Source organism: Poecilia latipinna, unplaced genomic scaffold, assembly GCF_001443285.1.
Source record: "Poecilia latipinna isolate Pla-1442-1.1 unplaced genomic scaffold, P_latipinna-1.0 Scaffold459, whole genome shotgun sequence".
Classification (NCBI taxonomy): domain Eukaryota; kingdom Metazoa; phylum Chordata; class Actinopteri; order Cyprinodontiformes; family Poeciliidae; genus Poecilia; species Poecilia latipinna.
The window spans coordinates 241,136-253,178 of NW_015113075.1; the positions used below are offsets into that span (position 1 = coordinate 241,136).

General features: G+C 38.6%; 1 protein-coding gene across 3 annotated transcripts in view; it reads right to left on the bottom strand.

The window, feature by feature from the left end:
• The window catches only part of LOC106951438 (cyclic AMP-responsive element-binding protein 3-like protein 3-B), a 33,566-nt gene extending 22,138 nt beyond the window's left edge, over nt 1–11,428 (bottom strand). Inside the window, exons 1-4 of one of the 3 annotated variants that reach the window (XM_015038983.1) lie at nt 11,288–11,428; nt 10,096–10,188; nt 2,777–2,857; nt 1,210–1,477 (exon numbers count right to left, since the gene is read on the bottom strand). In XM_015038983.1, coding sequence (XP_014894469.1) covers nt 1,210–1,477; nt 2,777–2,845 — 337 coding nt within the window. In that variant the 5' untranslated portion in view covers nt 2,846–2,857; nt 10,096–10,188; nt 11,288–11,428. Of the gene's footprint in view, nt 1–1,209; nt 1,478–2,776; nt 2,900–3,132; nt 3,400–10,095; nt 10,189–11,287 lie in introns of those variants that run through there. The other 2 variants (XM_015038982.1, XM_015038981.1) reach the window with 2 other exon arrangements.
• Nucleotides 11,429–12,043: the final 615 nt, after the last annotated feature.

Below are 12,043 nucleotides of genomic sequence, written 5' to 3' on the forward strand. Positions count from 1 at the left end.
ATTAATATCAGTATAAGACAAGCTTCCATATTATATGCAATAATAGTTTTTATAAGTTCACTGGCTTTTACAATAAATTCCTGGATAGGACCAAGGCTTGATTATGTAATCTGCATGCACGACTGTCGCACATTGATGCGTTTATGCACAGACAGCAAGTTCGCAGCTGAATGACTGAAAATGGAAAGAATCTAGATGCCAATGTGATTGAAATGTGAGAGAGCTGTGGATTAATGATGTCCAGCAAAACCTCAGTGTTTTCCTTATGGTTTCCAGATCCCTCTGTGTTAATTAGACTCCTTCTGTCCGTTTTCTAGCACAAGTCTACAGTATTTTCTCTAATTAGTTCATCTGATCAGAGTAGCTGGGATGATGAGAGGAGCTAAAAATGGGGGGGATCCTTGAAAAACACACCTGTAGAGGGGACAAAGGATGTGAGCCACAGGCGGAGACTCAAATCCAGCGTTCAAACAGGAAACAAAAGTCAATGCAACGATTACGAAGAAAGAATACTACTGTGTTAGAATGGCCTAGTCAAAGTCCAGAATGAAATCCAAAGGACAATCTGAGGCATGACTTGAAAACTAACGTCAACCTGTCTTTCAATGTTACTGAGTTTGAACAATATGGAAAAGAATGACGGAAAAGAATGTATGTGTGACGGAGGAGTCGTCACGAGCCGGGACTTAATTATAAGTCCGTGTCAACATGCAAGCACGCCCGCACACACACAAACGTATCTGGTTATAACGTCACAAAATATGAAAAGGATCAAAAATATGATTTTTTTTTTATGTTTGGCTGGTGCTTTGCATCATTCAGATGTTTCAAACTTCATTTTACAGTTTTTCTTTCGTCAAGGTCGGCTTATTATCTTTAAAAAGAGCACTTTACAAAAGAAGGCTGTTGCGTTGCGTCCTGAACCTCTTTTGAACAAGCTTTTAATCATCCAAATGAAGTGAAACCCGGAAAAAAGAAAAAAAAAGACATAAATGCCTGCAGCCAGGCCTGCACTTAATAGTCCTCATTACACCACAACAGAGACGAACACGACAAAAAATACCTCACAATGTTCTCATTTCGCTGCTCGTTAGTTGCAGAGCCCTGCTGTTCAATTTGTTTTCCTAACACAAAAATTAGTTCCCCCCGCAGAGGCGATGTGCCGGTTCTGACCCGTTTCTGCAAATGTCTCCACTTTTGTGGCCTTACCTAAATCAATGGACACGTCGGGCAGCTTTTGTTTTGCCGCAGGCGAGTTCTCCGTATCTGGAGGCCGGGGGGAAACCCGAATGTCGAAGGCGGGGAACCCTGAGCAGGAGATTGGATGGGGACTGTCTGTCAGCTCAGCCAGGGGATTGTCGTTAACGCCATTGTCAGCGGTGCGGGGCGACCACAGGGGGGACGCTGGGGCAGAGGAGGAATCATGCAGCAGAGAGTCCAGGAAGTCATCAGCACCACTGCTTTGAGGGCTTGGCGTCTGAGGAGAAGAAGAAGATGAAGAAGAAGTGCACATCACCTTATGACACCTTCACTGTTTGTACACAAACACAGACAAGAAGATGAAGGTCTGGTCAGATATTTTATTACACTCATCACGGGCATGAAAGTGAACTTGACCTGGGGCTTTTAGTGACGCATTTCAGCCACTCTTCTTTTTTTTCATAACTGCTTTTACAGCAGTTATGAGAAGCATTTTATAATTGCTGTGATAACAGTAAAGGCTTTTCCGCGAAACAACCAAAAGCTTTTCAACATGCCATTTGAAAATGGTATTCGCAATTTGTCATCACAAAATTTTCCCCTCTTGGTTAAATGAAATCAATTTCAAATCCAAGTCCACCTTTGTCTTCATGAACTCCCTCTGCAGTTTGGTTAAATGTTCCTTAGTGTGTCGTTGCCAAATGATACACTTTTTGTGGCAAGCAAAGAACATATTTTAGTATTTTAGTATTTTAGTGTTCATTGAAATGAATGCTAAAACATTCCCATTTGATTTAAGTCTGTTGTTTTCCAGCCATGAACTAGGGTTTTGAGAAGAATCCACACATTTTCCAAAGGGGTTTAAGTCTCAACCTTGGGGCAAAGCATCAGATATGTTGAATGCTAGCCTGCTTCATCCATGTCCAAACTATTTTTAATTTGTGTTGGGGATCATTGTGATGTTCATGCTTCAATTATTTGACCCAAACTAAAACAAGGTTGGTTAAGAAGGTCAAGAACAACTCATAGCCTCAAACATGCCTGAAGCCTGCTGGTTCTCTTGTGTCACTGTCAACATTGAGCTCATAGATGGCAGGAATCCAACCAGCTGTAATGAACTCAGTTTTTTTTATGACTTACACCAGAAGCTTGCTGATAACTACTAAAACTTGATTCCTAATCCAACTATTAGCAGAGTTGTCTATTTGAGCCTGTGTGTAAGATTTTGCTTGTATAAAATAAAGCAAGATTTGCATTTAATCACTGCAAATGTTTGTTTTAGAAATATTTACAAAGTAAAAATCCCAAAATGAATAAAAAAATCCATGCCCATGAGAAGTGGAGCTAAACCGCAAGAGTACAAGTCGCCAGGAAGCATCAGAAAATACTAGGAAAGGGTTAAATGAGAACAGATACAAACGACGTTATGCTCAGTCAGGCCTGGCCGCTGGTAACAACACGCTTAACATTCAGGGTAAAGGCTTTCATTGTGACATTAAATGGATATGAGATTTTGATCGTATTCTCAGAGCGACTGTGTTTGGAGCAAACCGCGTTGAATGTTTCAGGAACCCACATCATTAGGTGTCCACCGGTGGTCACCGCCTGACTCCTCTGTGCTCCCGAGAAGGTTAAAGATGTCCATTCCTCCATGCTCCTGAAAGCATAAGTGATTTAGGCGAAGGGAATTCTCTGTTTCCTAAAAGAAAAAAAAAACACAGTTTTTATAGCTTTCTTATTTTCCTTAACAACAACAACAACAACAAAAAAAAAAAAGAAAAACAATCCTGTTAATTAAGCCATCACTTGTTCGGTCTCCTCCTTCACTTTGTCTGATTAAACTAAATCTGTCTCGCTTGGTTTCGCCTCCTTCCATTTCCTTTCACTAAACGCTCATGCTGAATCAGTTTCTTGCACAAAGTGGGATCCTACCATGTCTGTTGTCAGCGTCATTATCCTGACATCAAAGTAGCTGATGAAATTTCAATGAAACTATCCAGGAGGAGAGCGAGCGCAACAGACAATCAGATCGATATGCTCCTCTGTGGTGACAGGGTGTAGGAGAACTGCCACAGTCTGTTTGAAGGGACAAAGTTGAATTGCTGCGCTGCAGAACAGCACAGCTTATCAACGTCCAATCCGGTGTTTAGCTGACAGCACGGAGGACTGATTGGCCCAGAAGGAAGTCTCTCTGATGGATTAATTAGATAAAGTTAGTCAGAGGTAATTTAGAGTGACCTTTGATGCCAACGTGATATGACAGAAAGTACTTGCTCCGTGCTTTCACATTCACTTCTTACCTTTGGCAGCTTTTATTCACAGGAATGTCTTATCGCTGCCAAGGCAACGAGGGAGGTGGAGAATTAAACTGTAATTACTGAAATCTCCTGTCATTACTGGGAATCTGTCAACAAAAAATAAAAACACAGGAAACGGTTCTAATCTTGGACCAGAAGCAAACAGTAGCACTTTTAAACTTTAATATATATATATATATATATATATATATATATATATATATATATATATATATATATATATATATATATGTCTGAATCCCTGATAGTCATAACAGGGACAACAGTGTGTTCAATTTTTGAGACAGAACGCAGCGTCTGAAACTAATTTACCGCCACTGTGGAGCGATGCTTTTTTTCCCCTTTAGTAAGATGACAACAATGTTTTGGGAATAGTGTCAGAGCGTGACTCATAACTGAGCACATGTAGTTTGAAAATGGAGCTCGAGGGCAGCGTAAATGTCCATTTAAGCACATACTGTTTTCAAAAACTAATCAAATGGTGAAAAGTAAAGCAAAATCCAACAAAAACTGAAACCACTGAACTGCTGCTCCATTGAAGAGAAGTTGGCTGTCACATGACGAAATATATGGTGCTAGTTTTATTGTTCCAATTTAAACTGAGACCTTCCCGTATCAATGATTAATAAACACACTTAATAATCAAACTGCGGAAACGTTGTAAACAGTAAGGCATGATTAAAGGATAAAAGATGACAAAAGTGACTAATGCCTTGTCAGAAACTGAATCAGTGTATGAAACGTCACTAACGGATGATCTTACAGATGATTCTTTAAAAGAAATTTGACTTCATAAATTAACCCCTTGAAATTGGCCCTCTGTCTCTTTAAGAAACAGAGGGCCAATCTGACACTCACTTCACTTCAGGAAGTTATCACAACATTGCCCCTCTACAAACCCTTTAACAAAGTTTTGAACATAGTTTCACTGACAAGTAGCTCCTATAATGGGCTTAGCAGCTTAGTTCCACCAGATGTTTGCTAATTTCTTCTGACTAGTCTTAAGGTGCTGAGTTGTGGGTTGCAGAAGATCGGAAACTGTGGCTCCAAAGAGGAGCTTCGTCCTCGAAGGCGGCATTCAAGACAGATTTAAATCAGTGCTTTTTTTAATTATTTGTCCTTTTCCATCTACTCTGTTTTGTATTTGTGTGGCATGAACGCTCAGTGCCACCCGGTTGCTTATCTTTACTGCCATTATTAAGTAACATCTGTGTTGTGCTTTCGTGAAGCATGCACAGCATAAGTCAAATTACATTACATAACGTGTTTCCTAAGGAGAAACACAAGAAGAACATGCAGGCTTGCAAAGACATATCTCATTATTATCAACAGGAGGAGATTCGGGCTGTTCCCATCAAACCTTTCTGTACTTCTCAGAAAAACTTTGAATTACACACAACACACTACTGCAGCTCGAACTTCAACACATGATTACACCTTTGGAAAAAACATGTTCTGTATTAAAAAAAAATAGTAATTTTCTTTTCTCATCACATACCTTTTTTACTATTTCTATATCACAAAGAAGACAAAGACAAGATCTTCTTTGTGCTCGTCTTGTTTTTATGATTTTCTTTTTGTTTGGACACCATCACTTCTCAAAATGGGCCTAGATGTGAATGCACAAAAAAAAAATGCACAACACAATTTTGAAACTTTCAAACCATTATTTCAGTTTCACACGTACACAAACCTTGGATTTAGCACAAGTTTCTGCTGAGATTCTTTGAGAGTAATTTTCTGCACTGAAGACATGACAAAGGACTATATATATATATATATATATATATATATATATATATATATATATATATATATGTGTGTGTGTGTGTGTGTGTGTGTGTGTGTGTGTGTGTGTGTGTGTGTGTGTAAAATAAGAATGAAGTCCTCTGTAGAAGATTTGTTGGACAGAAAAATATAATTTTCTCGTGGACTTTGCAGAGTTGAAATGCAACCAAAGGAGTTTCTAATATTCAAAAGGGTCAGATTACGGTGTAAAGGCGTTTTCAAATTAATTCTTGGAGAGCTCGCTGCTTGAGAGTTTTATTCTGGACCAGCTGTGAAAGCTTCATTTTTATTTCATGGAAGAAGTCATACGCAGAGCAAAGCGAGGTCAACGTATGAATCCAATATGAGAACTTCAGTATTTAAAGCACTCCACCTTCTTAACTGTATTAGTTACATTTAGATTTATTTATGACCGAGAGGTCGTTATCTGTCCTGCAATAGGCCTCCTAGCATTGCAGAGGCACTTTGTTATCTTTATTGTTGTTCCAACTGGAGATTAGAGAGATTCAAAGTACGTGCTGATACGATGGAACCAAGTCATTTCAAACCTGTTTTCTTAATAGCTGAAATGTGAAATGTGCATTAATGGATGTGACGTCATGTTTTAATTGTACATTATTGTGTCCTGCAGTATGTGAGTCACAATCAGGGCCAAGAGGCATTACCCATGATTAAGATCAATAAAAGAATACAATTGTGCTGTAAAAAGACTGTGATGTAATAAATCATATCAGCATTTATTTTTTTGTTTTTTTATATATATATCTACTGGATATTTTGTTGAGTCTAGCTCTGGACTATAATTTCCCCTTAATGACGATACTCTTGTTGATTTAAATGTGTTCTTAAAAAATGAACTCCCTCTCCGTCTTCACCCTTTTCAGCAGAAAGGTTTTTGTTGCTCCGTCAAAAAACTAATCCTGGGTCATAACTCTGCCCCTCACTAGTTTACTGTGTTGTTTCTTTTGTTAATTTGTAACTTTGTTGGTGTCACATTTACCCTTTCAAGCTGCAGCCTAAAATCTCAGCTTAGTTTCATCAGACCAAGACACAACTTCATTGCTTCTTCCACCAAATGTCAGATTTTACAAGGGTTGGATGTTTCGTTTTTCAGCCCCTTTCAGTTTTTTTGCACACGTCGAACACAACCAACGCTTGGCAAGAATTTCTGCAGCATCTTCTGTGTTACTGCCAGCCTCTCATACAAGTTTCAGTCTTATCATCTATATTGAAAAACCTCCAGTTTAGTCGTAGTTGTCCCATATAAATTATTGGTGACTGCCTTCAGTGTGTAATGGGGTATGTATAATGCTGTGGATTGTTCCCACCTCTTTCTGACCCAGTTGCACAATGACATCCTTATTGGTCCTCTTTAACCTCGTGCGAAATACGGCTCAGGCTAAAAGATGCAGATGTTAAATTCCACCGAGACCAGATTGTGTCGAAGCTTTTTGATCCACATGTAGCAATGCTCAAACACGAAAGCGAAAAGGCTTTCTTGGGCAATGACAGATCTTTTGTAATTTTGTTTCATGGTCAGGTTTTGCAGTAAATCACCTTCCACGAGACACTGAGGAACGGTGAGGAGGAGGATTGTAAGGTAATAAATGCACCTTTTGGTGGGTCTTGCTCGTCTGTTGGTGTTTGGCCGGCAGGAGGAGTGAAGTGGTTTCGAGGTTCTCGCGGTTGAAGCAGGACGGTAATCGTGTGGTGTGAAGCAGGCGAGGTAGGATTATAGGGTGAGGCCTGGAAGAAGATGAGTATTCCAGGTGAGTTTTTTTGATTCGTGTAAGGATCTTAAAGTAACGATTTCCAAGCAGAAGACATCATGGAGGATACAAGGTGAGATTTAAAAGAATGGTTTATTAGGAGAATAATGAGGTAATGATGGAAAGCGATCCACATTATTGCATCTTCACATTTCTTTCTGTCTTTCTTACTGTCTGTCCTACTTTCTTTATTAAAGGGGCAGTATTATGTATTTTATATTGCAATCATTTAACAACGTTACCTTTGGTTGTTATATACATTAAATATGACTTAAAAGAAGTGTAACTTCGTAATTTAATACCTTGAAATTGGGCTCTTTAAAAACTCCTGCTCTTTCTGAAACTCCACTTTCAGGAAGTCATCACTATAGCACTTGATGTTTTTGATGAAGGGATAACATTATAGCATGATGTAAAGCCCAAAAAACTCAATTTTGCATTTTGCATTTGGATTCCAGGTTCCTCCGAACCTGTCAGGACGACTCAACACTTCATCAACAATAAGCCTCATTTTTATGCACCTGTTAACCAATCCAATCCCAAATTTAGACCTCATAAAATTATATATATTTTTTTACATGCAAGGTCAGCATAGCATCCAGGCATCAATCATGAAAACAAGATGCATGCAAGCTTGTTCTTATCTTATGCAGCAGAGGTACGTGCTACTCCATTCGTGCAGAAACCTGGCCCAGGACAATAACACATAGCACAACATTTGGAATAGCAGAATCTGTTTTGTGGACATTCTCTTGCTATAATCCTATCGTCTTCTGTGCCCACCAGACTGAACCTGCAGCTAATAAAGAAGCGGTGCGTTGTCTCGTCAAGCGTCTGCAGCCTTCGAGGTTTAAAAAGCCGTTGGTGTTAATGCAGCCTTTCAGACATGGCATGCTTCCTCCTGAAAACAGACTAATGCATTTTATAGACTTTTACAGAGAGAGAATTCACATATATGTTCAGGAGTTTAAAAGGATAGATTTATAATTCAATGACAATATGAATCTGTGTGCAAAAATGTAAATGGGTCGGTCTGAACCAAAGAAGCAGCACTGCACCCAACACTTGCCACAGGTTAGTAATGAGTCTGCAGTATGACTGAAGTTAGTAGCAAGAAGCCAATACAAGATTGGACCAAGAGAAGAAAAGTGAACAAAATCTAACAATATTTTTTGCGTTTTATGAATTTCTGCCAAAGCTCGGCTCAATTTTTCCGGGGAAAGGCAGATACCAGCTCCGAGGAAAGTGAACTTAGAATCCTTAGAGATATTTTATTACGAAGGGGCATTCATGCTTGCACCATTACCAAATCCTGAAAGCCATATCACCTGCCAGCTGGTAACTGGAAGTGTCTTTGTCCAGCGAGAATGCAATCAATCGTCATCAGCAAACAGCGACAGCCAGAAAGGGTCACCGCCTTTGGGTTTTGAGCTTTGGAGAAAAGGAAGTTTTCAGAAACTTCTGCCACAGCATCACAAGGACCAGATGGAGTTCTGATCTCTGAACTCTCCGAGATGTCTCATGACTACTCGGGCTGTAGCTAAATGAGCGAGTGAACTTCCGATGGTCGCACTGTTTTCTACATATTTTATTTTTTTTTTAATGCTTTTTACATCACAAACACAGAGAGGAAAGAGAAGTGTTTCTACAAATCTGGACAAATTTGGCAAAAAAGAAAAGTCACTGTTGAAAGTCACAAAAGGTGTGAATTTTATAGCTTGCTGCAAACCATGCAGCAAACCTGTGGCAGATGGTGCTCTGGTCAGATAAGACCAAAATAAAATCTGACCTGTATGCAAAATGCTTTGTATGGAGAATGACTAAAGCTTCACATCCAACTTCACAAACAATCCTTGTGTAAATCAAGGCAAGGGAAGCATCATGCTGCTGTTAGGATGCTTTTCTTCAGCACTGCTTTGTAAAATCCCAATGAAATATACTAGTGATAAAATGTAAAGAGGTTTTAGGGTTATATATATTAGGCTCTATACAGTACATGTTCACAAATGAGACTGAAGAAAAAAGAAATTACAGTCAGGAGAAACAACACACTGCTTTAAAACGGAGCTACCATTAATTTATTCTTAAACAAATAACAATGTGTCATCGGTTAAAACGAATATTTGGCTAAGGTTTACGCAATGTACCTTAATATTTATTTGGCTTAGTTGGACACAGCGTGAACCTCTTTTTAAATCTCTTTTAATGCTTTTCTTTTTTGCTCATTTTAATCCTTTCATCCCGTGTGATGACAGGAGATTTTGTCTCATTTTGGAGCTCGTTTGAACGCTTGTTTGCACTTAAAGCACCAGCAGCAGCGGTAGCGTGACTTTTTAAGTGCCACCAGCTGCGCATAAACACAGCAATATCTGCTAGGCTTTCTCGCAAACGTGCCACTCCGTTTGATAACGACTAATCTCTCTTCATCATCTTGACTGAAAGAGTACACCTGCAAACCCATGGCTCTGGCTCCATGAATCACTCTGCTGGTAAGTCAGCTGCACAAGTGGAGGGCGTGATCCAGTGTGCGCCGATATTGCAGAGGGGTAAAGAGAAGCCCAGCTGCACTGGTCAGAATGACCACATATTGGTTGGCTATTTGTTCAAAACAGAAACTTAATATACTTTGTGCTCCCTTTATGCAATAAAAAGTGTGTGGATAAATCATGTTTCTCAAGTCTTGTGTGGTTTTTATCTGTAAAATCTAATAAAACCACGAGCAATAACACTTGAATTTGATGTTATGCCTTGCCAAACCATTCCCACTCCTTGACCTTTGGCACATTTTATTGCATTAGAACTATAAATTTACTTTAATTTAAATTTATACCTAACAAGGTGGTAATTAGAAGTGCTTAACATATGTATCACATCCTCTTTATTCTGATACCCCTAGATAAAATCCAGAGCATTGAACAATCAATAGAGTCTGTGTATTTTAATCTCATCCTAATAGTAGTCCTGATTGCTGTTTACCATAAATCTGGTTAGATGAGACCAAACAGATATTTCTGACCTACCTCCAAAATCAAGGGAGGAAAATTTTTGAAAGTCTTTGAAAGACTTGAACTGGGGGCTGATGTTGACCTTCCAGCTGCGTGACGACCCTAAACCTAAAGACAGAATTATGTATGTGTTAGAAGTGCATAGTCAAAGTCCAGACCTTAATAGAGTTCAGAATATTTTCCAAGAAATATAAAACAATATTAGCATCCAGCTTAACTGACCTTGGCAAGACATGGAAATATTTATTATTTATTAGAGCATTAAGCAGTTGAATAGAAATGCAGTCCACAGATTTTCTATTGAAAAGACATTTAAAAATATATTATATCTCTCACTACTTTCTATTGGTCTACTATACAAAATCTAAACTAATGTAAATTAATGTTTGTGATTCTAATTCAGTCAATAGGAATACTTACTCAAAATAAAAGGTTCTCAAAATGTTTTCACTGATAAATGTATTGATTCTGACTTTTTGTCTTAATTTTGTCAACATCTTTTTACCTATTTTATCTGTAACAGATTAGGTTAGATAAGAAAACAAAATGTCCAAAATCTTTTGCTGAAAACACCATTTCCTCTTTGGGAACCTCTGTGAGATGTTTTGTTCTGGTCTGCCCTCTGCTGGTGGGAAACTGTCACAGCAACTGCAGCTGCTTCACAGTGCAGCACTAAACAGACGGGAACAGAAAACTGCCATCCCTCAGGTGAGTGCCTGAAACGTATTTCCTCGCATTACAAAAAGCAAACGTAGAAAATAGTGAAAAATACTTTAGAGCACATGTGCAACACAATAAACACTTCAACTTGAAAAATAGGTCATGATGACATCACGTATGGTTCACAATCATGGCCAACATGGAGCCTCTTTCATGCGACGTTGTGCTTCTGCTCGTAGCTAAATGTGTTGCGTTCCCTTCAAAGGCAGCCAGTAAATAATGAAAAACTCCTGAATAAAATATAAGTTAGTAATAAGTGACCACGACGACAGCAGTCTTCACGTCGACTGCTGTACTTTAGTCTATTCTTGTTTGTCAGAACATTTCTCAACTAGGGATGGGAGGATTTCATGCTGCAACATGGGGTGCGTAGTAACGTAGTATGTGTTTTAGCTCAAATTCATCCATCTATTTCAATGTCTTCTTCCATTTTACCAATGTATAGATTGCGTAATGTTATCTGGAGTAACTTTTTCCCGTCCTTTACCTTTTGTCTTCAATTGGTGTTGAAGAGTGGGACGAAGTTTTCTCCCACAAATCTCACTGAACTCCAAAGGAGGCGATCAGAACGCAACTTGATCAGACTCCACCTCGGCTGACTCTATCGATTCAGAGCAGCAGTGGCTTTAAATTACCGTCTCTCTGCCTAACCAACCTGTATAGTAAAGTATAAGGTCATTCTACGATAATTGGACTTTGACAGTTTCCTTTTTTTTATGAAAATGTATTATCTGTATGCACATTCCTCCTCATTTAGGACAGATAAGCATCGGAAAAACACATTTTCCCATCCCAGGCATTAAATGTCCATTATTATTGGTCATTTTTTCAAGATGAAGTCACTGTAATTCTTCAACCCAGTTACGGACACTATCGAGGCTCCCTGTAAATTATTATAAAGTGTATTTATAAAGAAAGCAATATACGTGTATTAATCAGATGTCCCTCTAACTATTTAAGGTTTAAATGCGAAAATGGCATAAATCTCACATTTTTGCCATTTTATAGCCTGAAATTCATATATACTCGAAGGTTCCCTTGTCATTTTTCCATAAAGGACATATTTATGGAGAAATCTGAAGACTAAGGAGGAGAGAAGGATTTGTATATTTGTAAATTTGTAATTTGTAAATCCTTCTCTCCTTCCTTAATCTTAGTCTTGTACCAATCTGTAGTTAGGTTTAGGTAAGGTAAAGTATCTTTAGGTAAGGTAAGAATTTTATTTATATAGCACATTTTCAGC